The 22,546-nt window shown below is 37.7% G+C and overlaps 1 protein-coding gene and 1 pseudogene across 1 annotated transcript; one reads left to right on the top strand and one right to left on the bottom strand.

The window, feature by feature from the left end:
- Positions 1-2,120: 2,120 nt before the first annotated feature.
- LOC147488991 (uncharacterized) lies at positions 2,121-4,431 on the bottom strand (annotated as a pseudogene).
- Positions 4,432-12,176: 7,745 nt separating this feature from the next.
- On the top strand, positions 12,177-12,650 carry LOC147488990 (uncharacterized). Its single transcript, XM_086574538.1, has one exon. It carries the CDS (start codon positions 12,177-12,179, stop codon positions 12,648-12,650), a length of 474 nt encoding a protein of 157 aa, XP_086430664.1.
- The last annotated feature ends 9,896 nt before the right edge of the window (positions 12,651-22,546 follow it).

Genomic DNA, 22,546 nt, shown 5'->3' with positions numbered 1-22,546 from the left:
AGTGAATTTTCAAGAGAAGGAGTACTGCTCTTCAACTCCGCTCCGTTCCAGTGATTTTTAGCCACAATAGATACGTAGCTCGGGGCCTTCTTGCAGGTCTTATCGTACCACTTGCTCTCAATCCCATAATGCCCTTGTTATAGAAGCCTAGCACATTTTAAGTGCGAGCTAGTCGGCTTTCAAGCCTTTTATTTTAGTACCCTAACAATAAGGTAAGACCAAACTAAACTGATGTGACCCACGACGCCTTCCCCTTTCTTCGCCTTTCATTAGAAAGAAAGCCTGTAAGGTAAAGGCCAGCTGAACGAAGCCAACTAAGGAATAAGAGCTGGGGAAGAGCAGGAGAGCAAGACCCTCTGAAAGAAAAATCCCAGAGAGAAGCAGGTGCTATAGCTAATTGTCCACCCTTCCAAGTTTTCTATGTTACTATGTTTTCTGGCACAACTACAGCTGTCAGGGAACATTGCAGATCTTCTATGGGAATGCTGACTACAGAAACTAAAAGACTACGACTATAAGCCAGCTGGAAGCAAGTCGCTTCTATTCTCGTTGGGGCTGATCCTGCCCCAGTTAGACTTCCTAAGTAATACGTTCTAAAGCGCTTGACATTCCTTCCAGTTCAAAAGCCGACACCCCGCCTAGATCAAAAGCAGATAAGCCCATCATTTCTCTTCTATGACTTAAATGAAACAACTCATCCTAGCTTGAAGCAGAGCATCATATATTCTTATGTAGTGACTCCAATTTCCACACTCATATACAACCAAATGGTATTCATGCAAGTAGAGAAAGAAAGAAAAAAAAAAAAAAAAAAAAAAAAACTATAAGTAGAAATTCAGTGTTAAAATAGTATACCTGAAATTCATCAGTCAATCTCGATTTAACAAACTTGTCCCAATCTTCTTGGCTGATATATTTTTCATATATTTTGGGAGGTTTTCTAAGCAATTCGAGTTGGTCTTTAAATGGTGTGATGTAGAACCTGGTCAGCCTACTCTTGAATTCTCTCCATTTCTCACCGATATCTTGCAAAGTACCTTTCATTTCATGGTCTTCCAAGTTGAATTTCCCCTTAAACACATACAAGAGATTTTGAAACTAGCAAAGAATTAAGACTATCTAATTAAGTAATTTTATTTTTGAACTTTTTACCTTTATAAATTTCCATAATTTGTCTCTCGCTTCTCCTTTGACATCATGCCAATTGTCATAAGTAGCAATGGAAACTCGAGAAGCAGCCAGCAAACCTGAGTAGCTAGCCAAATCTTTCCCACCTTCACCAATACGTTGACCATTTTGATTGAATACAACATCCACACGTTCATTCTCTTTCATCTTTGTAAGACGTGAGCATACAACTGCTCCTCTACCTTTTCTTTTCTCTCCAGTACGTTGTGTCACATTTTCTTCCATGTTTGAGTCAGGAGTCTCGTCAACTTTCGTGTTAGAATTGAAGTTTTCTTCTGGATCCATGTCTGAGTCAAGGGTCTCGTCAACTTCCGTGTTAGGATTGAAGTTTTCTTCTGGATCCATGTTAAATTCCTGTAGAGTGTAGACATGAATAAAAGCACATGAAGCCAAATAAGATAACAACTATAATTTCTAAAATGATCACACAATTTTACTTAAGTAGAAGATAACAAATCAAAATAAATTTTATTGAGGAAAAAAATTAACGAAACAAACCTTAGTGATAAACTAAAATGAAAAAAATATCCAGTACAAGATAAACCAACTCCTTTGGAAGGAAAGAAAATATGTTTTAGGTCGAATCGACCCATATCCCCTCACAATTTGCATGAGCATAAGAACCCAAAGAGTCAACTTCTGGCAAACTTTTACTGTTTGTATGGTCAATAGAGCAACCAACGTTGATCTCATGCTCATTCTCCTCCTCATGGTAGTCTCTTTCAGGAGCCCTCAATGTTATTGTCCATCTTGGGTCGAGCTGGTCGGGTACATAAAATACTTGCTTGGCTTGGGAGGCCATAACAAAAGAGTCTGATTTATGGCCTATTCTACCAAGATCAACAGATGTGAAACCCAATTCATCCACTTTGACGCCATTTCTGTTGTCAACCCAATCACACTTGAATACTGGGACCTTAAGCGTCATATAGTCAAGCAACCATATTTCTTGAATAACACATCTCCGAAATGACTGGGTTTTTATCCTTGGCACTAGCAATTTGCACTGTTGAAGCCACTAAGCTTACACCACTATTCTGGTTTACTAGTGATGCTTCATGAGCCTTTGTATGAAAGCGAAACCCGCCAATAACATAGCCAGAGCATTTTATAACGTCTCGACGAGGTCCTTGAGCTACAACTTTCAAGATGTCTGAGAGATCGTTATCAGGAATCATTTCCTCTTCCTCAACCTGCTTATGAAAGTTTTGGGAACTTGTTAGTCACATTTATAATATGGTATTAAATGTGATGCAAGTTCACTCAGTATACCGTTTTACTAAGCCAGTAAATAAAGGTGCGGTGGTGCTCATCTTGTAGCCATTTCGCTGACCTAAGGAGATTACTACGTCTTAGGTGCTCCATATGCTTCCGATAAAGACATAATTAGGAAAATACAGTAACCATCAAACTGTCCAAATTAAGCAAGAAACTTTCATAGTTTCTTGTAGACGACATTGTTAGGTATAATTAATGCCGACTTACTCAATATAAAGTTGTACGTCATCTGTGTTTTGCAAAACACACTGATGTGCTTGCTCCCAAGAGTATTGTTCCACTCCAACAACCTTCGTACCACCAAGAGGCTTCCCGTTGGATATTGAATCTTTTTTTTCTTTGTTGTTGGTATCCATGTTTCTTCCTAAAAGAACTCCCACGGCTTGCAAACCTGATAAGTACTCAGTAAGAAACTCTACAGCTTCCTCAACAAGATAATTTTCTGCAATGCATCTTTCTGGACGATTTCGATTTCGAACGTATCCTTTCAATATCTTCATGAATCTAAAATTTAATATATATAAGAGTTAGAGAAAAAGGAGAGAGAGAGAGAGAGAGAGAGAGAGAGAGAGAGAGAGAGAGAGAGAGAGAGAGAGAGAGAGAGAGAGAGAGATACTTCCAATAAATGATGCTTCGTTGAATTATTGAAAAATATAAGAAATTAGCTTGTACTTGCCTCTCAAATGGATACATCCACCGGAAGAATACTTGACCACAAAGCTCGACCTCATGTACAAGATGAATTGTGAGATGCACCATAATGTCAAAAAATGACGGTGGAAAGTACATTTCCAGTAAACACAATGTAACCGCCAAATTGTCTTGGATTTCCTGCAACTTAGACACATCCACCACTTTGGCACAAAGAGAACTGAAGAAGAAACACAGCCTAATGATGGCATATCTCACATGCTTTGGCAACACTGATCATATAGCCACTGGAAGAAGCTGTTGCATCAATGTATGACAGTCATGAGACTTGAGACCGTACAATTTCAAATCTTGCACTGGCACGCGATGCCTGAAATTCGAACAATATCCATCTGGCACTTTCAGCTCAAGCAAAGTATTGCAGACTTTTGCTTTCTCCTCTCTAGTTAATGTATGGCATGCTGGTGGAAGGTAAGTTCGATTTCCTCTTGTTTCTGGTGCCAGTTCCTTCCTAATATTCATCTCAACAAGGTCAAGATGACTTTTAAGGTCATCCTTCGATTTATATTTCATGTTGAGGAGTGTGCCAATAATACTATCACAAACATTCTTCGCAATATGCATAACATCCAAATTGTACCGTACAAGCAGAAATTTCCAATATTCGAGCTCAAAAAATATGGACTTCTTCTTCCAACAAGTTCTACTTTCGCTTTCATTAGTCGGGGCAAGCCGCTTCCTCTTTCGTGTATCTGACTTTTCATTGGATGCCTTCGACTTCCTTTTTGATGCTTTTGGCTTCGGAATCACCAATTTTTTTTTTCCCCATTTGACTTGGATCCCCTTGACCTTTCCCAAAATCTTCTTCCCAGTTAGCAGCTCTGGACTTGATCGACATTCTTGCTGTCCATTAAACCCCTTTCTTTGCTTCCTAAACCGATGGTTTTTTGGAAGCCACTTTCGATGTGCTTGATATATGTTTTTATTCGAATGTTTCAATCTAATGGAATCTGTTTCTTCACTGCAAACTGGACAAGCAAAATACCCCTTGACGCTACAATCAGCTAAATTTCCTAATGCGGGAAAATCATTAATTGTCCACATTAGTACAACCCTCAATGTAAAAGATTGCTGCTTGTAGGCACCAAAAACCTCAACACCAGGACCTCACAGAGTCTGTAAATCTTCAATCAAAGGTCTGAGGTAAATGTCAATATCATTATCCGGCTGTCGTGGACCTGATATCAACATTGTCAACATCAAAAAAATTCTCTTCATACACAACCATGGTGGAAGATTGTAAGTGACCAACATAACGGGCCAACAACTATGCCTACTATTAAGGTTACTATATGGATTGATTCCATCTGTCGAAAGAGCTAGTCGTAGATTCCTTGGATCTGAAGCAAAAGTTGGCCATAACTTATCGATCTTTTTCCACGCAGGAGAATCAATAGGATGACGCATTTGACCATCAATTACTTTTCTCTCATTTGCATGCCATACCAAATCTTTTGCTGTCCGAGCCGATTGAAACATCTTTACAAATCTTGGGATAGGTGAAAAGTACCACAATACTTTTGCAGGTGCTTTACCCTTGTTTTCTTGGTATCTTGACGCTCCACAAGTCGGACAAGTAGTTCTAGACTTGTACTCCTTACCTCTATAAAGTATACAATCATTGGGACATGCATGTATTTTCTCAGATCGCATTCCAAACGTAGACAAAATATCTCTAGCGTTGGACATGGATTTTGGCAACTCATTAATTTCCGGAAGGGCTTTTCCGAACAACTTCAATAAAAGGCTAAAACTCTTGTCTGACCACCCGCTTCTTGCTTTCAAATTGAACATTTTGACAAGGAATGACAACTTTGTAAATGTTGTGCAACCTTTGTACAGAGGCTTCTCCGCATCTTTAAGCAACTTACAAAGCTTTTCAAGATCCCCAGTGAAATGATCATATGCATCCTCAACCATTCTAGTTGTGTCTGCAAAATTATCAGGGGTCTCAAAATCTTGAGAAAGAGGTTGACATGTACTACCACTTCGCGGCTGATCACTAGGAGAATCTTCCCCATGCAATATCCATGTTGTATAGGTTTCTTCAAAACCGTTTTCATATAGATGATTTTTTATCTCCACCAAAGTCTGGTGCCGATTATTCCCACAAACGAGCATGGGCATCTTATCCAATGAAGCATCTTCGGCCTACACTTTTTCAAAGACATTTAAGAAAGTACAAGACCCCTACTTGATTCATTCGTTACTCTATCCATAGTCATCCAGACCTATCCATTCTTATTCCTATTGCAAGTAAACAAAACCAAAACCCCATAAAGATAAGTCATTTTAAACACCGTAACCACAAAATAAAAACAAGCATGTAGCATACTACATGGAGCTACAAAAAAGTACAAAGAAAAGTTCAGAGAACTGAATGCAGAAAACAATACCTAGCAAGAATACTGGTTTCCACTCAAGTCCTTACACGTACTATTCTCAAGAACTCCAAAGCTTTCCCAAGAATCTGCAAGACAAAGGAAGAATGTTTACAATAACTCTCAAGTTACTTACTGCAATTACTACTTTGGCAATCTCAAATCAAGCTTATGACTTAAAGTGGTCTAACAGTAGAGTTCAGCTGCTTATAAGGTTCTCAAACGTCAAACCTAACCTGTATCCATGCCTTTCAACCTACTGTGATGACTAGTACCAGCTGAAAGTAGCCTTCATGCCAATCACTAGTTTCGCAGCATTAATTGCTTTGTTGTTGAAGGCATGGTCGAACACAAACAACAAACACACTAGCAAAAGGAAGTAGTTTCCATATGATCCTTCTGTAGGTTGAAGTGTTCCAAGTGGCCACACCAAGGACCAATCTTGCATCTTGAACCACCGCTCTTGTAGGTGGATAAAAAACTTCTATTAAACTCGTATTTTATCCTTATGTCAAATGGAACAATTAAATCGTCAGGAGTCAGCTGGTTCTATGAGTTTAGGTAGTTCAAGCTGCATAAGCTCCCAGTCTATTTTCTTAATTTTCTACTTGTTTGAAGTCCACATTTTCTTGATCCTTTTTAAGTCTGTTGGAAGTAGTAGGCAATGGATATCCATGGTGACTTCACATACAAATTAACACGTATTATATCTATCTGTGCATCACTCTAGACCATTCAGTTTTAGGAAGCATCTAGCTTATAGCTAAAATCCAAACGTCATTTATCAGTAGTGTTCTTGATCAAGCAACAGAGTGCAATACATTTTAGTTGTATTATTAACTTTTAAAACAATTTTAAAGAAGGGATCATTGCATAGAGGTGCAGAATATATTCTCTTGAATTACCCACAACGAACCAACAAGACAACTCAAGTCTCTGTCAAGCCCTACCACCCAATTGCCAGAGAACTAAATTTATTTCATTGCTCCGCAAATTGAACTCATGATTTCACAAATGTTATAAAGGAACACAACATGCTCCAAGAAGAAAGCAATAATATTCCCGAAGTTTCAAAATTCTGAATTTTAATCTGAAGCACCGGATAAGTTTGTTGTCTACCTCAACAAGAACAAAGACATTGATCAGTAGACACATTGATTCCGGCTCGAGTTAATTACTCAGTAGAATTAAAGGCATTTTAGGTTGGAGATCTAGACATTTCTTTTAGTTCGTATTAATTTATAATGTGTCTTTCCCTCTTGTATTCTTCATGTGCTCTTTTATTCATCAATAGAATAGTAACTTGTACTGTCGACCAAAAAAAACAAGAAAAGAAAAAGACGAAGACAAAGACAAAGAAGAATAGAGTGACTCCTACTGGGAAACTAGTGTCGTTACTATAGTGAATATAGCTTGTCTGAACTAGAGGGTATACAATCACATCTCATCGCAAAAAACAAATATATACATAAAAAAAAAATACCTGAAATAGAGACTGCCGGAATCCTTCGAACTTGGTTAGTTGGTCACCTTCAACAAAAACAAATGTGAAGAAGAAGATGTTAAAAGAAGCAAGTGAAGAAGACATGGTTAAAATCAGCAAAAAAAAAGTTACTATTTTTATGAGAATGGTTACCTCGAGTGATTGAATAGTGAGGACGATGACAAGTTGATGTAAAGAAGACGAGTTGAGTTGTAGTTTTATAGGCACGTAACAACCCCCACAACTAACTTTGAAATAATTCTCCCAAAATCTAATTCCCGTTTCTCACGAGATAAGGTGAGACTTCGAAGTCCCGTTGAGTGTGGGAGTCCAAGTCTGATGGCAATTCTAATTCTAGCAGTTTTTTTATCCAAATGGGCTGTGAGAATGGTAAAACCCACCAATTTCAGTTACGGTGGGTTTTCTCACTGTTGCGGGAATCCTAAGAGTCGTAGAACTGTAAAAGTTGTGGGGAGAGACCGAGAGAATAGCGGGAATCCAATTGAATGAGTTTCGTACGTGTATTTTTTTTTCCGTGTATTTGACTATTTGGCATAAACCACGATAGAAAGTGGAAAATTTATATACCACTATTTATGTTTAAGGTAGTGGGGATGTGGAGTACTCTCATGCTGGAAAAAAAACTAACCATGGTATATGGCCCAACTTATCCCACGGTTTTCATGTAACTGTGGCATATACTAGTAAACCAATGACCAAAGAAGTTTCCGCCGTGGTATATAAGTATTTCCTACAGTTTTTGGAAGAACCGTGGTATAAACGTTCTTATTGACCGTGGTATATGTGTCATTCTGTAGTAGTGTGACTTTTCACATAAAATTAGAAAAAGATGGAAAAAATACAATCGGTAGCTAGGGTTTTGAGTGAAGAGAAAGGAGGTACAACAATGAAGGAGGGTAATCTTAGTACACCTACTAGTGATTATGACGTGGATGAGTTAGAGGCTATGGTTATCAACAAGTATGGTGAAGGTTCTATTGAGAAACTTATGAGGAAAAGAATGTTGTGGATTCATGTGGAATTACAACAAGGTGAGTCAGGAGATGAGGTTATTAGTAATGCTAGCGATAAGCAAGCAGTACCAAGGCCATCAAAACCTCAGGTAGAGGAAAAAGCCAAAGACGGGTATGAGGAAAATAAAAAACCTAGATCCGAAAATTTAGGGAATCAAGGAAACCCTAAAAAATCATCGTGGGCTGACATTCTTGGCCGCAACTCAGTGGGAAAAAAGGACCTGAAATATATACCACCAACTATGGTGGATGGAAGGGCTGTGGTTCATGTGAAATCTAATCAGTTTGTGCATGCAAAAAAGAAGTACAAGAAGCTCATAGTCTGTAGTTTCGTGGGGAAGAAATCTGGTTTCATGTATGTAAAAGACATAGTAACTAGGGCATGGAGGTTGAAAAACAAATTCATCATGAAAACGTATGGAGATAACATGTTCACTGTTGAATTTGAATCTGAGGAAGATAGACTTGCTGTGTTAGATATAGGGAGCTTTCACATAGTGAGTCAGTTGTTTGTGGTGAGGCCTTGGAAGTTGTTCGTGGAAGTAGATTCGAGGGAGTTAACAACTATACCTATTTGGATAATAATGAAGAATTTTCCATTGGAGATGTGGGGGTCTGAGGGTTTCAGTCAGGTGGCAAGTGCGGTTGGGATGCCTATGTTTACCGATAAACCTACAAAGGATATGACAAGGACTACATACACGCAAATGTGTGTTGAAATTGATGTGGACTATAAATATCAAAGTAAGGTTCCAGTGGTGATAGATCTGGTGAGAGCAATCAAGATTCCTATTGAATATAACTGGAAGCCACCCCTTTGTTCGAGTTGCAAGGTATTTGGGCATAGCGATGCCAAGTGCCCAAAGGCAGTCAAGGAAAGTAAGGAGATAAGTCCGCAAGTGTGGCTGCGAAAGAAACAAGAGAAACAAAGCATTGAGAAGCCATTACAAGAGTAGAACTTGGAAGTCCAAGAAGTTGTGGTAGTTGATGCTTCATAAAAAGAAAATGAATGATGGGAACCACTGACCAGGAAGCATTCAATGAGAGCAAGACCTGAACATCGAATGGTGAGTTCATCACATCAAACTGAGGAAGAAGGTCATCAAATGGAGGTAAAAGTTTGAAATTGAATGGGTCTGACCTAAGTGTTAGTAAGGAACCCCTAACTAACAAGAATAAGCATATCGAAAACCCGAGAACTCAAGGTACTGGAGTGAAGGAGGGGATGAATAGTGGGACTCGTGGAGCAAATAAAAAAACCAAATTTCTGAACACTAGTTATGCATCTAAAAATAGTAATAAAGACCAATCAAGGTACAACACCTTAACTTCTCATAAACATAAATGATGAATACAACTTGTTGGAATATGAGAGGTTTGAATATGGAGTTTAAACAGTGTGAAGTGAAGGATATGATTAGAAAATTAGACATAAGCTTGTTTGGTCTTATAGAAACAAAGGTGAAACAGGAGAACATGGAGGCTATTATCAATAACATATGCCTAGGCTGGACGGCTATTCATAATTACAATATCTGTGATATGGAAAGGATTTGGGTTTACGTGGATCCTACAGTGTGTACAGTTATGAGGGTGCAAAAGGAGTTATAGTACATTAGTTTGGATTTGGCTATGCAAAATGGGAAAACACTTGTTGTAACAGTTATCTATGCAAGCACAAACTATAGAACAACAAGGCTTTGTGGAATAAACTTATTAATATGTCGAATGTTATATAGGTCCCTTGGCTTGTACTTGGTGACTTCAATTCAATAATGAATCCACAAGAGAAGAAGGGGGGAAGGCCTGTGAAACCTCATCATTTTGCGGATCTGTTAGAATGTACTTCTCTTGCAGGACTGGTAGATCTCAAATACAGAGATAACTATCTGACATGGAATAACAAGCAGGATGTCAGAGTTTGGTCTAAGTTAGATAGGGTAATGGTAAACGCTGAGTGGATAGATGAATGCAATGACTATGAGGCAGAGTTTCTCAATCTAGGGGCAGTATCTGATCACTTGGCAATGGTGGTGTATTCACTGGCATAGAAGCATAAAAGGAAAAAGTCATTTCAATACTTTAACTTCTGGGCAAAGGAAGATGGCTATATGGATAGAGTACAAAAGGCATGGTCTACTCCGGTGGTAGGTAACCCTATGTATAGGTTTATGAAGAGATTGAAGTATGTTAAGATAACTTTAATTGAATGGAATCGAGAAACAGTTGGTAATGTAACAATGAGACTTGAAAGAGAAAAAATGAGAATGAATTATGTACATAACCAATTGCAGCAGTAGCCATTAAATGGGTCTTGATTATAGAAGAAAGGAAGGCTATTTAGGAGTTTGTCAAAACAACATTGCATGAAGAATCCATGAGTAAACAGAAATCAAGAGACAAGGTGATAACACTCGGAGATGATAACACAACATATTTTTTCAAATCCATGCAAACAAGAAGGATGATGAACAAGATCACATGTTTGAGAGATGGGGCTAATACTATCATAGAGGAGTCAGATGACATTGGACGAGAATGTGTGGAATTTTATAAGAACTTGTATAGCCCTATGAACCTTAATACATTAGATTTCTCTATTTTCACAGATGTACATCCGAGGTATCAGTTGACTGATGGCATGAAAGAGAAGCTAGAAAGGGAGGTATCGAGAGATGAGATCATTGAAGCTCTGTCCTGTATTTGATAGTGACAAGGCCCCTGGTGGTGATGGCTTCAGCTCACATTTCTTTAAATCTACATGGAGAATTATTGGTGATGATTTTGTGAGAGCAATCCAGAATTTCTTTACTTCAGGTATGTTACTGAGGGAAGTGAACTCTACTTGTGTGACACTAGTACCTAAAACTCTAAGCCCAACTCCCCTTAATGATTATAGACCTATCTCATGCTGCGGTGTGGTTTATAAATGTATAACCAAGATCATGACCATTCGAATGAAAGAAATTATGCCCCTCATTGTACCCCCATACCAATCAGCCTTCATTTCGGGGAGGAGCATACAAGACAATATTTTATTATCACATGAGTTGTTGCATAATTACCATAGAGATGATTACCCTCCGAGAATGGCTGCAAAGATAGATTTGAAAAAAGCATATGATTCAGTGAGGTGGGAAACTGTTGAATTTGTTCTTAAAAGGGTGGGTTTTCCTATCTACTCCATTATGATCAATGGTTCACCATATGGATATTTTAAGGGGAAGAGGGGGATAAGACAAGGGGATCCCATGTCACCTTACCTATTTGTATTAGTCATGGAACTCTTCATTGATATTACGTTGCATAATGTTACAGAGGGGGATTATAAGCTTCATTATAGATGTCATGATTCAGTAATTACTCATCTTTCATTTGCCGATGATCTTATAGCTTTTATGCATGGGGATTTGGCTACAGTCAAGACTTTAAGGGCAAATTTGAATGGATTCAGGGAGTGCTCTGGGCTTGAGGTAAATGTGCAGAAGAGCCAGTTGTTTTTTTTTAGGGATGAATGAAAGGTTGTGTGATGAAGCAAGATAGTGTATTCAATTCTCTCAAGGATCATTGCCAGTTAAGTATTTGGGAATGCCTCTCATTACTACTAGACTGTCACACTCAAATTGTCTACCCTTACTTACTAAGGTAGCTAACATAATCCAGAGTTGGAGGGGTAAATTTCTTTCTTATGCAGGGAGACTACAACTACTCAAGTCAGTGCTTAACAACTTGAGTGTATATTGGCTATCTATATTCATAATTCCACAGAGGACCATTGATGAGATCAACAGACTCTGTAGGAACTTTCTATGGATGGACGAACAAGAAGGAGGGACCTCTCATGCGCTCATCAGCTGGGAAGATGTATGTGTACCTTTTGAGGAGGGAGTGCTTGGTATAAGAAATTAAGAAACAATGAACCATGCGGCCAATATGAGACATATATGGAACATCATTAACAACAATAACACAATATGGGTACAATGGATACAGAAAACCTTGATAAAAGGAAGGAATTTTTGGGATCTTGATATTCCGCAAAATTGCTCCTGGAGCTAGAGACAAATATTGAAAGATAGAAAAGAGGGAAAAGGTATCGCAATGCATCAAATTGGGGATGTCCAGAATACTAGCTTATGGTATGACCCATGGCACCCAACTGGAATACTTAAAGACAAATTCCCACCGGAATTGTTATATAGATCAAGCTGTGGCAGAAGTGCAAAGGTTGCGAGCTTGATAGAAGATGGGAAATGGCAGCTTCCGAACCAGTTTCGAAGGCATTGTCCTGAATTGGTAGCTGGCATAGAAGAGGAAGTGAAACTGTATTCAGGTGAGGATGAAGTTATATGGACATCTACCTTGTGTGGAGAATTTGAACTCAAAGAAACATATGAGTGCATGAGACCGATAAAGCAGAAAGTGAACTGGAAGAACTTGGTGTGGTTTTCTAATCGAATAATACGATTCTCTTTCATCAGCTGGTTATGCTTGAGAGATGGATTGAAGACATTGCAGAGGATGGAACAGTGGAAAAAAGTTGAGGATGACACGTGTATTTTATGCAATGGATGAGTAGAAACAGGAGAACACATGTTCTTTCAGTGTGCATTTGGCCAAAATATATGGAGAGAATTACTGAAGGCAGCGGTTATAATACAGCTCGAGATCAGACATGGCAACAAGAGGTGAAATGGATACAAGACAGATGCGAAGGAAAGGGTGGGTACCAAGATGCGTTGCGACTTCTCTTTACATGATTCATTTATTGGACATGGAGAGAGAGCGGAATACAAGGATTTTCAAACACAAACATTCGACAGCAACCCAAGTGAAAGAACTGTGAGACGGTTAGGTGGTGCTGTTTTGGTGGCGCTTGGTTGATGTGGTGTGGTGTTGCTGCGTGTGGCGGTACTAATATGTTAACGGTTCTTGATGATGCCTCTGTTTCTGTGTTGCTGTAGTGGAACAGTTTGCACTTCAAGACTTTTGTTGTCACGAATTTTGTTTTTGTGTTGCTCATGGAGATGGATATGGCGTGATATACGAACTGATGATTGGCAGTGGAGGCAAGCAGATCTGGTGTGTTTGTGTTTAAAAGCCCCTACTACTACTGTCTCGCTTCTGGTGTATTGTTGATTGCACTGGATTAGTGACTGCGCTCTGATAGTGTAGTTGTGCAAAAGCTGACAACGGTCCTACTTTCTGAGAGGGTTTACTGGAATTTAAAGTAGTGATGTCGGTTCCTTTTACTGCTTGATTGATATGATAGAGTGGTAACTGTGAGCTACTGCTTTCTGACTTGTGAGTGTTGTGTGAGTGTCGTGTTGAATACGTGATTAAAAGTCGGTGTAGGTAGTTGTTGACTTATAGTGAGTATTGACTCTGTGTTTAGTGAGATTGATGTGCCTCCCACCTAACCTAAGCAATTACTCTAACTGTAAGATTGTCGAATGTAATGAGTTGAGTCATGTTTGTGTGCACGCTGCCCGAGAGATGTGCGCACATACCACTATAAAAAAAATAAAATAAAAAAAGTAATACGTAAATAATAACTAAATAATAATTTTGTGTGTGTGCGTTTAGGACTTACACCTAACAATCGAAAGGATTTTGGACTAAATGATTTGGGGACTGCTCCTAATGCCTACTCCCACGCTTAATTGTGCCGAAAGCACAAGGATTGTTGCACGTTTGTCATGATTATTTGTAAAATTCGTTATCAATATCAATAAAATTTCTACTTAAAAAAATAAAAAATAATAATAATCTTAATTAATAAGTTAATAAATTAAGTGTTAAATATTTAGTTAGATTTTTTTTTTTTCTTATGTAAGTATTTTTATATTTGTGTAATCAATCAAAGCCTAAGAAGGCCCAAATTGTAACAGATTGGCCTTGTGCCCCATTTCGGCCTGGTTTGTGGGTTTTTATATGTATGCAATAATTTTCTGAATAACAAGTGAGTGGCATTGACCCCGAACTGTCAACAGGTCAATGACCCACTCAAGTCATCTTCGACCCCAAGTGTGTGTAAGCACAATTTGGGAAGGTACGTTTTCTTTTATCTCTCCCTTGAATCTCCTGTCAAAGGATTATATGCAATTTCCAAACATGATTGGGCTACTTAAACGAAAAATCAATCTTAGCCTTTTTGAAATGATATGATAGCATGTTTAGAATCGTGGTTTAACGTTAATGCATGTTTAGAACGTATGATTAGAATTCAAATTTTATGAATGCTTAATATTTTTGCAAATATGTTCAACTTTAAACATATGTTTTTATATCGGGTACTTGAAACATAATTTTAGGGAATCTACTACTACTACTACTAAAAAACAAAAAAAAAAAAAAAAAAAAAAACCATCATGATAAATAAATCAAAATGTAAACCAACTTAAGAGTAACGAACCTTTACCCTTTTACCCTGCATACAAGAGATAATTCAATCATTCCCGTAGTTGAGAACAATCTTTCAAGTGAACATCTTACAAATGCTAGTTGTCCTATTTTACATATCTAAGCCTCATGAAGGAAAACTTCTTATGCATTTTCATCTCGACATGAGTGTGTAAAAATACCATTTTTTGAGGGGTACTCGCTAAATCCCCCAAATCTTTCAACTATTACCTTATAGTTGATCGAGAAACATGCCACCTTGGTTTCATCCTGTTTGGGGGTGTGCATAGTCTAGGAGAATCTGACATAAAAAGACCTCGCGAACCTAGTCTCGGGAATCTGACTTAAAATGACCCAACATAAAGTCTTGAGTATCTGACTTTAAACGACTCATTTTTCATTGCATTCAAGTAATACCACAATAAGGTAACTGCGCCCTTCTATTTGGAGAGATAGTTGTAAGCGTCGGTTCCTTCGTCCAAATAACTCGTGTATTCCAATTTAGTACCTAATGGGTGGTAAAATAATATTTATCAAAGACGGGAGTTTATTTGTTCAACATATTAGCGAATAATCTGTATTTGCTAAATCATTCCACCATCTGGGTATGAATGCCAATGGTTTCTACAAACCCTTATGCTTGATAAAAGTCTTAGGAATCTAACTATAAACGACCTAAATTATTATGTCTATATATCTGTGTATTTTGGTTATTTTCTTTGATTGGTTTCATATTTTCAATTTTCTTGTTGCATGTTGTAATTTTTTCAGCCGAATTTTTGCTCACGTTTCTCAGGTAATTTCTTTCCCTATCTCTCTTGATACTGTAAAGCCCGTATTTAAAATATGTATTTATTAATTAATTAATTTAATTATTTATTTAAAATTTGCTGGATTTGGATTTGGGATATGTGGGCCTGATTTCTGGGCCCGAAGTTCAGGTTTTGGGCTTGGGTTTCAAACCCAAGTATATATTCATATTGTTATGGAGAATAGGGTTCTTAGATAATAAAATATAATAAAAATGGAGGCAGAGATAGAAGCTGGATTGCTAGAGTGTTAGAGCGCGACGATTCGAACTATGATGAATTTGTAGGAGCTGTTAATACAGGTGAGTAGTTAGTTTTTCTACTTCACCGTGATATCTGTAAAACAGCTTTTATTGGCCCAATGTTTTCACTCAATTTTTACTGTTCATTATTCGGCGTCCTGTCTGTCGTGTTGTTAAAACTCTGTTGAAATTTGTTGTGTTGTTAAAACTCGAAACTCTGAAATTTGAGATTGGAACTGTCGAACCTGGTTTGGGCCAGTTAATGGCGTCCCGAGCCCAAGATAAAGAAAACAACCTGCCGTTTGGTTTGACCTAATCTTTTGTTGTGGTTTTGAATGAGTTGTTTGAGGTTGGGGGTTATATGTTTGATGTTGGTTATTGGTGTTTGGGTGGGTGCTGTTGCAGGTGGAAGAAGGCGTTAATGGCGCCGATGGAGAGTTTTGGGGAAACTTGGTTGGGCTGTTTTTGGTTTAATTTGAGTTGTGGGGCTTGCATCTAGACTAAAATCAATGGGTTTATAGTTGATTGTAGGTGATGGGGTAGCTAGGGTATTATGTGTGGGGCTGTCGAATGGGGGTTGACAAAGCTCAGAGAGGTTGTTAATGGCGGTCGAGATCTTGATTGGGGAGAGATCTCGACAGTCGTTGAAAGGGGGTGGTGGGTTACTTAAAGTGGTTTGGTTTTTCAAAAGGAGTCAAACCGATGTGATGAAGTTGGAGGAGGAGGAGCTCATGGTGGCTAGTGATGGAAATAGATGCACTGGTGAGGAAGACAACCGAGAGCATGATCCGGTGCTCCCGGATGTATTTTAGATACACTAGATCGGTTTCAGTTATGGGCTTTGGGCCAATTTCTTTGGTTTGTTGGTTGGGTCGGACCACATTAGTTATTTTGGGCCAGTTCTATTTGTTTTGTTTGGGCCAGTTTGGTTTAAAGTTTTTGGGCCGGTTTCAGTTCAAATTTTTTGGGCCGGTTTAGTTTAAGTTGTTTGGGCCAAAACTAATTAGTTTTCTTTGGGCCGGTTTCTAATTTTATGCGGGTTGGTCCTTATGTCCCCAATTGGGTCAGGTTGAATAATAAGTTGGTTTAGACTTTTGGGTCGGGTTCTAAGGTTTGGGCTTGGCTAGTTGGGTCCGAACCATTACCTTAGTCATGAGCCCATGAGTCATGCACCTTTGACCTTAGCCATGAACCATGGCTATGACCATGAACTTGTTGAATATGGAAATGACGTGTTGACTTTTACTTTGACCGTTGACCATTGACTGTTGATCGTTGACTGTGGAATGTTGATTTTTCCAGTTTTTCACATATTTGAGAATATGGACAAATGTAGTAATAAAATATTGTCAGAAATTGTATAACTTTGTTTGTCATTATCTAATTAAGATTTCACGTAAGTAGTGTATAAAGCATATAAATATTGACACGTAACAAACGGGGAATTCTTATAAGACTTAGATATATACATTTTTATGAGAATTAAATTATATACAGACTTAGATTCATGGACTTTAGTATTGGGCTTTGATGGTGACTTGAGTTCACATAAATATATTGAACGAATACGTTACATGATTGATTACTATTATGAGTTGCTACTTAAATGAATTATAGTATTTATGAAGGCTTGATACCTTCCATACGGTGTAGTGCAATATATGATTGGCACGTGAAATAATAAGTTTTGAGATTTGATATAGAGATGCTTGGATATCGTGCAATGAATAGTATTGGCACGTGATAATGTGGATTGTATTATAACGAGAAACGTTGAGCTTCAGTACAATTAAGTATACTGGCATGGGATAGAATAAAAATTATTTTGAGATATATATGTCTGACACATGAATAAATTACGTAACGAAAATCCTAGAACCTAGCTACCACAACTCATGGGATTCGCATTGGTGATAGGCGTATGTGATATGATTGGCCCTTCGGGTGGTCAGTGAATCTGAATGGCCCTTCTGGCGTAAGTAATGTGATTGGCCCTTCTGGCATTTCAGTGAAGCTGAATGGCCCTTCTGGCATAGCTGAATGGTGGATTGATTATTCCGTTCGCAAAATTAGAACGAGATGCGTGATATTTTATGCCGAATAGTGGCAGTACTTACATAATGGCTTTCGTGTGAGGGTTACCTGGTGTGCGGCATCCCGCTCAGGGTAGTTACGCACGGAGTGGTTCATTATGTGAGGGGAGGCATGTGGATGTACATGTTTGGCGTTGGGAAGCGATTGTGGTAGCTAGGTGATAAACGAAAAAATACTAGTTTTACTAATTAATAAAGCGATGAAACTCTAAACGTAAGTAAAACTAAACGATATTACACGCCTAATTTATCAAAGATTTCTACTCTCAATCCTATTGAGATATAGTGGAGTAGATGATTCGTTCCACCCCTAGTTCTTTCGCAAAGTAATGTTCTCTACGTATAAATAATCTTAACTAAAGTCTAATGAGAGATTTACGAATTATAAGCTAGACTACGATGCAACTACCCACAAGATGCAACTAGTCAACTAAATAAACAGCTATGAAAATACTACGTCGATTCTATGATAAGGAATTAGGGGGATTGATTCCACCTTAAACTCAACTTAACTTAACTTACTAACGAATTTAATCGTCAGAATCCGAATTGAATCGCTACGCTAACAATTGGTTCTTCCTAATCCCTAATTACACATGACATTTCTACCAATTCATAACTAGCATGTGAACGATTAAACCCATTCTCATGGTGAACTAATCATTTCTAGAGTGGAATAGAAATTACGACTATCCTACGCTAACACAAATCAAGCTTTCATCAAGGCTTCTCAACCCCTCTAATGGAGGTTTAGCCGAGAATCATTACGCAATCATTTCCGATTAAATTAAAACTAAACATACTATAAAGAATTGAAATTTACTAATCTAAATTAAACAATAATAAAAATCTAATTAATAATTAAGAAATGATATCAACAAGAATTTAAACTAGATATATAAATGTAATGACAGAAAAACGAATTGAATAAGAATCTACTAATTTATTTATCTAATCAATGAAGATCAATGATTTAAGAGTTTAATCTAAAACAAGAATTGGATTAAAACTAAACTTAATTAAAAACAATTAAATCTAGATCTAGAAGCTATTCTAATGGCTACTTTATATTCTAAGCTACTTTTATTTTCTAACCTAACTATCCATCCACTACAAAGAGTCAAGCTTTTGTTTTTATACTTACAGATCCAAAAATCGTGCAGGGGCTTAAAGCCATGTTTTGAGCCGGAAAATCGGGCCCAAAACCCAATTCTTTCAGTCCGGAAAGGGCTCTTCAGCTAGATTTGGTTTCAATAGACTTTTCATCCACTTCTGCTCCTCTGATTGGGTCAAGGCTTGGACCATTGGAAAGCTCTTTCCGAGCCGGTCGTTTTGACATAAGGTAGGCCCAATTCCGAGGTCTGAGTCCAAAGATATGGTCTTCGGAAATTCTCACGACTTGTGCAATCAAGCTTTACCTGTGTTGACTTTTCAGCTTTTGACCGGCTTTACAAAGGCTTTGTCTCCTTGAATCTTGGCCTTTATTCACAGAACTCCTTAGCAACCGACCTTTTCTCCTTTATCTCGCTAAAGTGACACATTTCTGTACATAATGGACTTTGAAGCCTGAAATACATAAAAACACACGAATCGGATAACTCTTACTTATTATTCACATAATTGGTCTAAAAGTACGATTGTTAAGGGGTTAAAACTACAGTTTTAGGCTCTTATCAAACCACCCCCAAACAGCATTTTGCTTGTCTTCAAGCAAATATGAGAAATTAGAATAAGTGACAAAAAATGGAGTTCTAACTACTCTCGTTTCGCTGAGTGCGATTGCATTTACCATATGCAATAAGGCCTTAAACCACTAGGAATTCCCTAGTGGACGAGTTATAGCCTCGTGGGAGTTTTCTAGTGAAGGTACTCACAAACTTCATCTATACTACAACGACTAAGAAATAAAACTATTGTTTCCTTATTCATGCTCTAAATTAACTATACATCTCACTAGCAAATGAATAAGAATAACCAAGTAAAAAACCTAAGCTAATATATGCATAATAATCAATCATTTACAATAAACATATATACAATGAGTAATACTATGAAATGCAGTAATAGGTTCGTTTCTGAAAACTCGGAATAGCGACCTTAAGTAGGTTCTCACATATAAGTCAAGATACAAACACTCTGATTTTCCCTCTCAAGTTTCGTACTCCAGTGTGCAGTGGGCACACTTTACCTTACAATCTCAATGACACACAAGGAAGCCGGAGTCGATCAAACACATCTGCCACTTACTATCACACTAACCTATTCCTAATTGAGCTAGAGGTCTTTATTAGGTGTTGCGGGGATTAGGAGATGGTTTAAGAAGGAAGGAAATGGATATTCAAAAAGGACAAGTTTGAGATAATATAGTCTTCATATTATGTAACTAGAGAAAACCTTGTTATTTACTTTTGATTCTACACTTTGTTTCCATCCTTAGCCATATTTTTTTTTTTTTCTTTTTTTTTTGACTTTTTATTATATATATTTTATATATTATATTATATATATATATATATATTTTTTTTTTTTTTTTTTTTTTTTTATTTTATTTCTATTTCTATTTTTCTTTTCTTTTCTTTGGATGGAAACTTCTTTTCTTATTTTCTGAAGCAACTAACTAATTTTTGTTTACACAGGTTTTTCTCTTCTTCTTTCTTCCTCATTCTATTCTCAGACTTATTCTAAATTGGGTAAGTTGAATTTTTTATTTTGTTTTGTTTTTTTAACAGGGTAAATGAATTGTGGTTTATGGAAGGCTAAAGAAAGGCTCAGAGGGGCGACTAGCGGAAAATAATTCATAGGTTTGAATTTTTGGCTATATCGATCCAAAGAGGATCTAAATTCTCGCTTAGGATATGTCATAGTGATCAAGCAAGTGGATGTGTGATTTCTCTATCCGGATTTTACTTCTCCCTTGTGTCATTTCTCAAATGTTTCGCTTATATAAGGCTTTAGGCTATATTCTCACAGGATTTATAGAATAAGTACTCTAGCCTAGATTTCAGAAACTTACTGCTAACAATCAGAGATACTCGTGTAATATATTTATAGATAGATGCAAAGATTATTACCTACATATTAACCTAAGTTTCTAAAAATTATTCTAATGCAAAAGCTACGTGAGACTTCTAGATTATTAAGAGCATAGAAGGAAAACAATACCAATATTCCTAAGTGTATAGCATGAACTTATTTATTCATATTTTTGAATTTTTAAAATTTTAACTAGAAAACAAATGCATATTATACATATCTATATCCTAACAGATGCCTTAATTACACGTGTTTCTATGCCCCCCAAACAAGAAGCATGCTTTGTCCTCAAAGCATTTAAATAAAGAGGGTAGAAAAATACCATGAAAACGCGTGAAATTCTGGAACATATGTAAAACAAGGTTAGAACATAGTAATATAGAAAATAATAACTGATGCAACTTTGTAAGAGTTCTACCCATTATGGGGTTAACAAGAATAAAATTGCTTGGGACATAAGCAGACACTAACTGGAATTAAAAAACTGACCTTATCTCCCGCTTTTATTCTTCACCCTCCTCATCCTCTTCTTCTATAAAAAAGTGAGGTTCCTTCGCGTCCTGCCATGCCATGATAATTTGCCAGGCTTCCCACCATTTATCATCTATTATTGCTAACCTATTAAGCGCCACTTGGTCTGACGGGGTGTAGGGTGCAACCTGATGAGGTTGTATCCTCCACCCTTGTCATTGCACGGAAAGATCGAATAATACTATTGGTCGGTCGCACAATGTCGACCGTAATCCAATCCGTGAAACGTGTACAAAAAACAGGAAAGAAACATAGCATAATACGGGAAATTAGAACAGGCATAAGAAGGTACTTATGCCTCATGCTATGGACTCGAGCTAAACTAGACATCAAGGTTCTGGGAAGGTCATGGCACATACGTCCCGTGGCTAAAGCAAGGAAGATGCTGCAAGTGGCATCATTCACAGAAGAAAAATGCCATTCCCCTAAAATGTTTAGCATGATCCAAAACATAACAGTTCCTATGTTCATGGACAGGCTACAAAAGACGACGTTATATTCCTCTTGGTCCTCAATACGGAAAATGCCCGCACCATACGACTCATGCAAAAACTCGTAAGTGTAGACATACATATTATCGACCCAATAGCACCATGGGTCTTGTATTTCAGCGGGCATAGCCAGTCCAAGAACAAATGCTAGCAAGAACCTGGTAATTTCCATTGGTTCATTATCAATGTTGATGGAGAACACTTGTTCTCCATCTGGTCTTTCAAAGAAAATGCAGTTATCGTAAAAATAAGATGCTAGTGTTGGAGAATAAAGTGCATCAGGTCTTACCATAAGCGGCTCCCAACCAACGTATGTGATCGCCTTGCGAAACCAAGCACCATAAGTAGTGCTTTGGAACAAATCTTCGAAAGATCTGTTTCGTATCAATGTTGGAGATGTCATCTCAAACTTACGCTCTGGAATAGCTGCGAATGATCCGGATACTTCCCGCAGAAAACTGGAAATTTTTCTGTTCACGGAAATCGGGCGCGTGAGTGCGCTTTGAAGAAATTGAAATTTCCAGTGTTTGAGCCGGTCGCTGCCTTAGCTTTGCGGCGCCTCGACTCGAAAAAACTCAGAGAAAAAAAAAATATCAGAAGCGAAGTCGCTTCGAGTTGCCTTGAAACTTCGGAAAATGAGCCGAAACGTGGGAATCGTGGGAGTGAAAGGTGAGTGATGGAGCTTAGGTGTAGTGTGAGTTGTGAGTGTAGATTGTATGAAGTTTATATAGGTTTTAAGTTGCTAAAATGGATCGGAAGTTGCCAAAACTAATTCGGCAGTTCGCGAAAATCCTAAAATTTCCAAACCCAAAACGGAAACAACTCATTTCCTTGATTCTAATTCAAACCCAAAGATCTTTTAGGTTGATT

Source organism: Coptis chinensis, chromosome 7, assembly GCF_015680905.1.
Source record: "Coptis chinensis isolate HL-2020 chromosome 7, ASM1568090v1, whole genome shotgun sequence".
NCBI classification, from domain to species: Eukaryota; Viridiplantae; Streptophyta; class Magnoliopsida; order Ranunculales; family Ranunculaceae; genus Coptis; species Coptis chinensis.
Note: the sequence above shows the minus strand (reverse complement) of the source record. Positions and strands in the feature narration are given on the sequence as shown.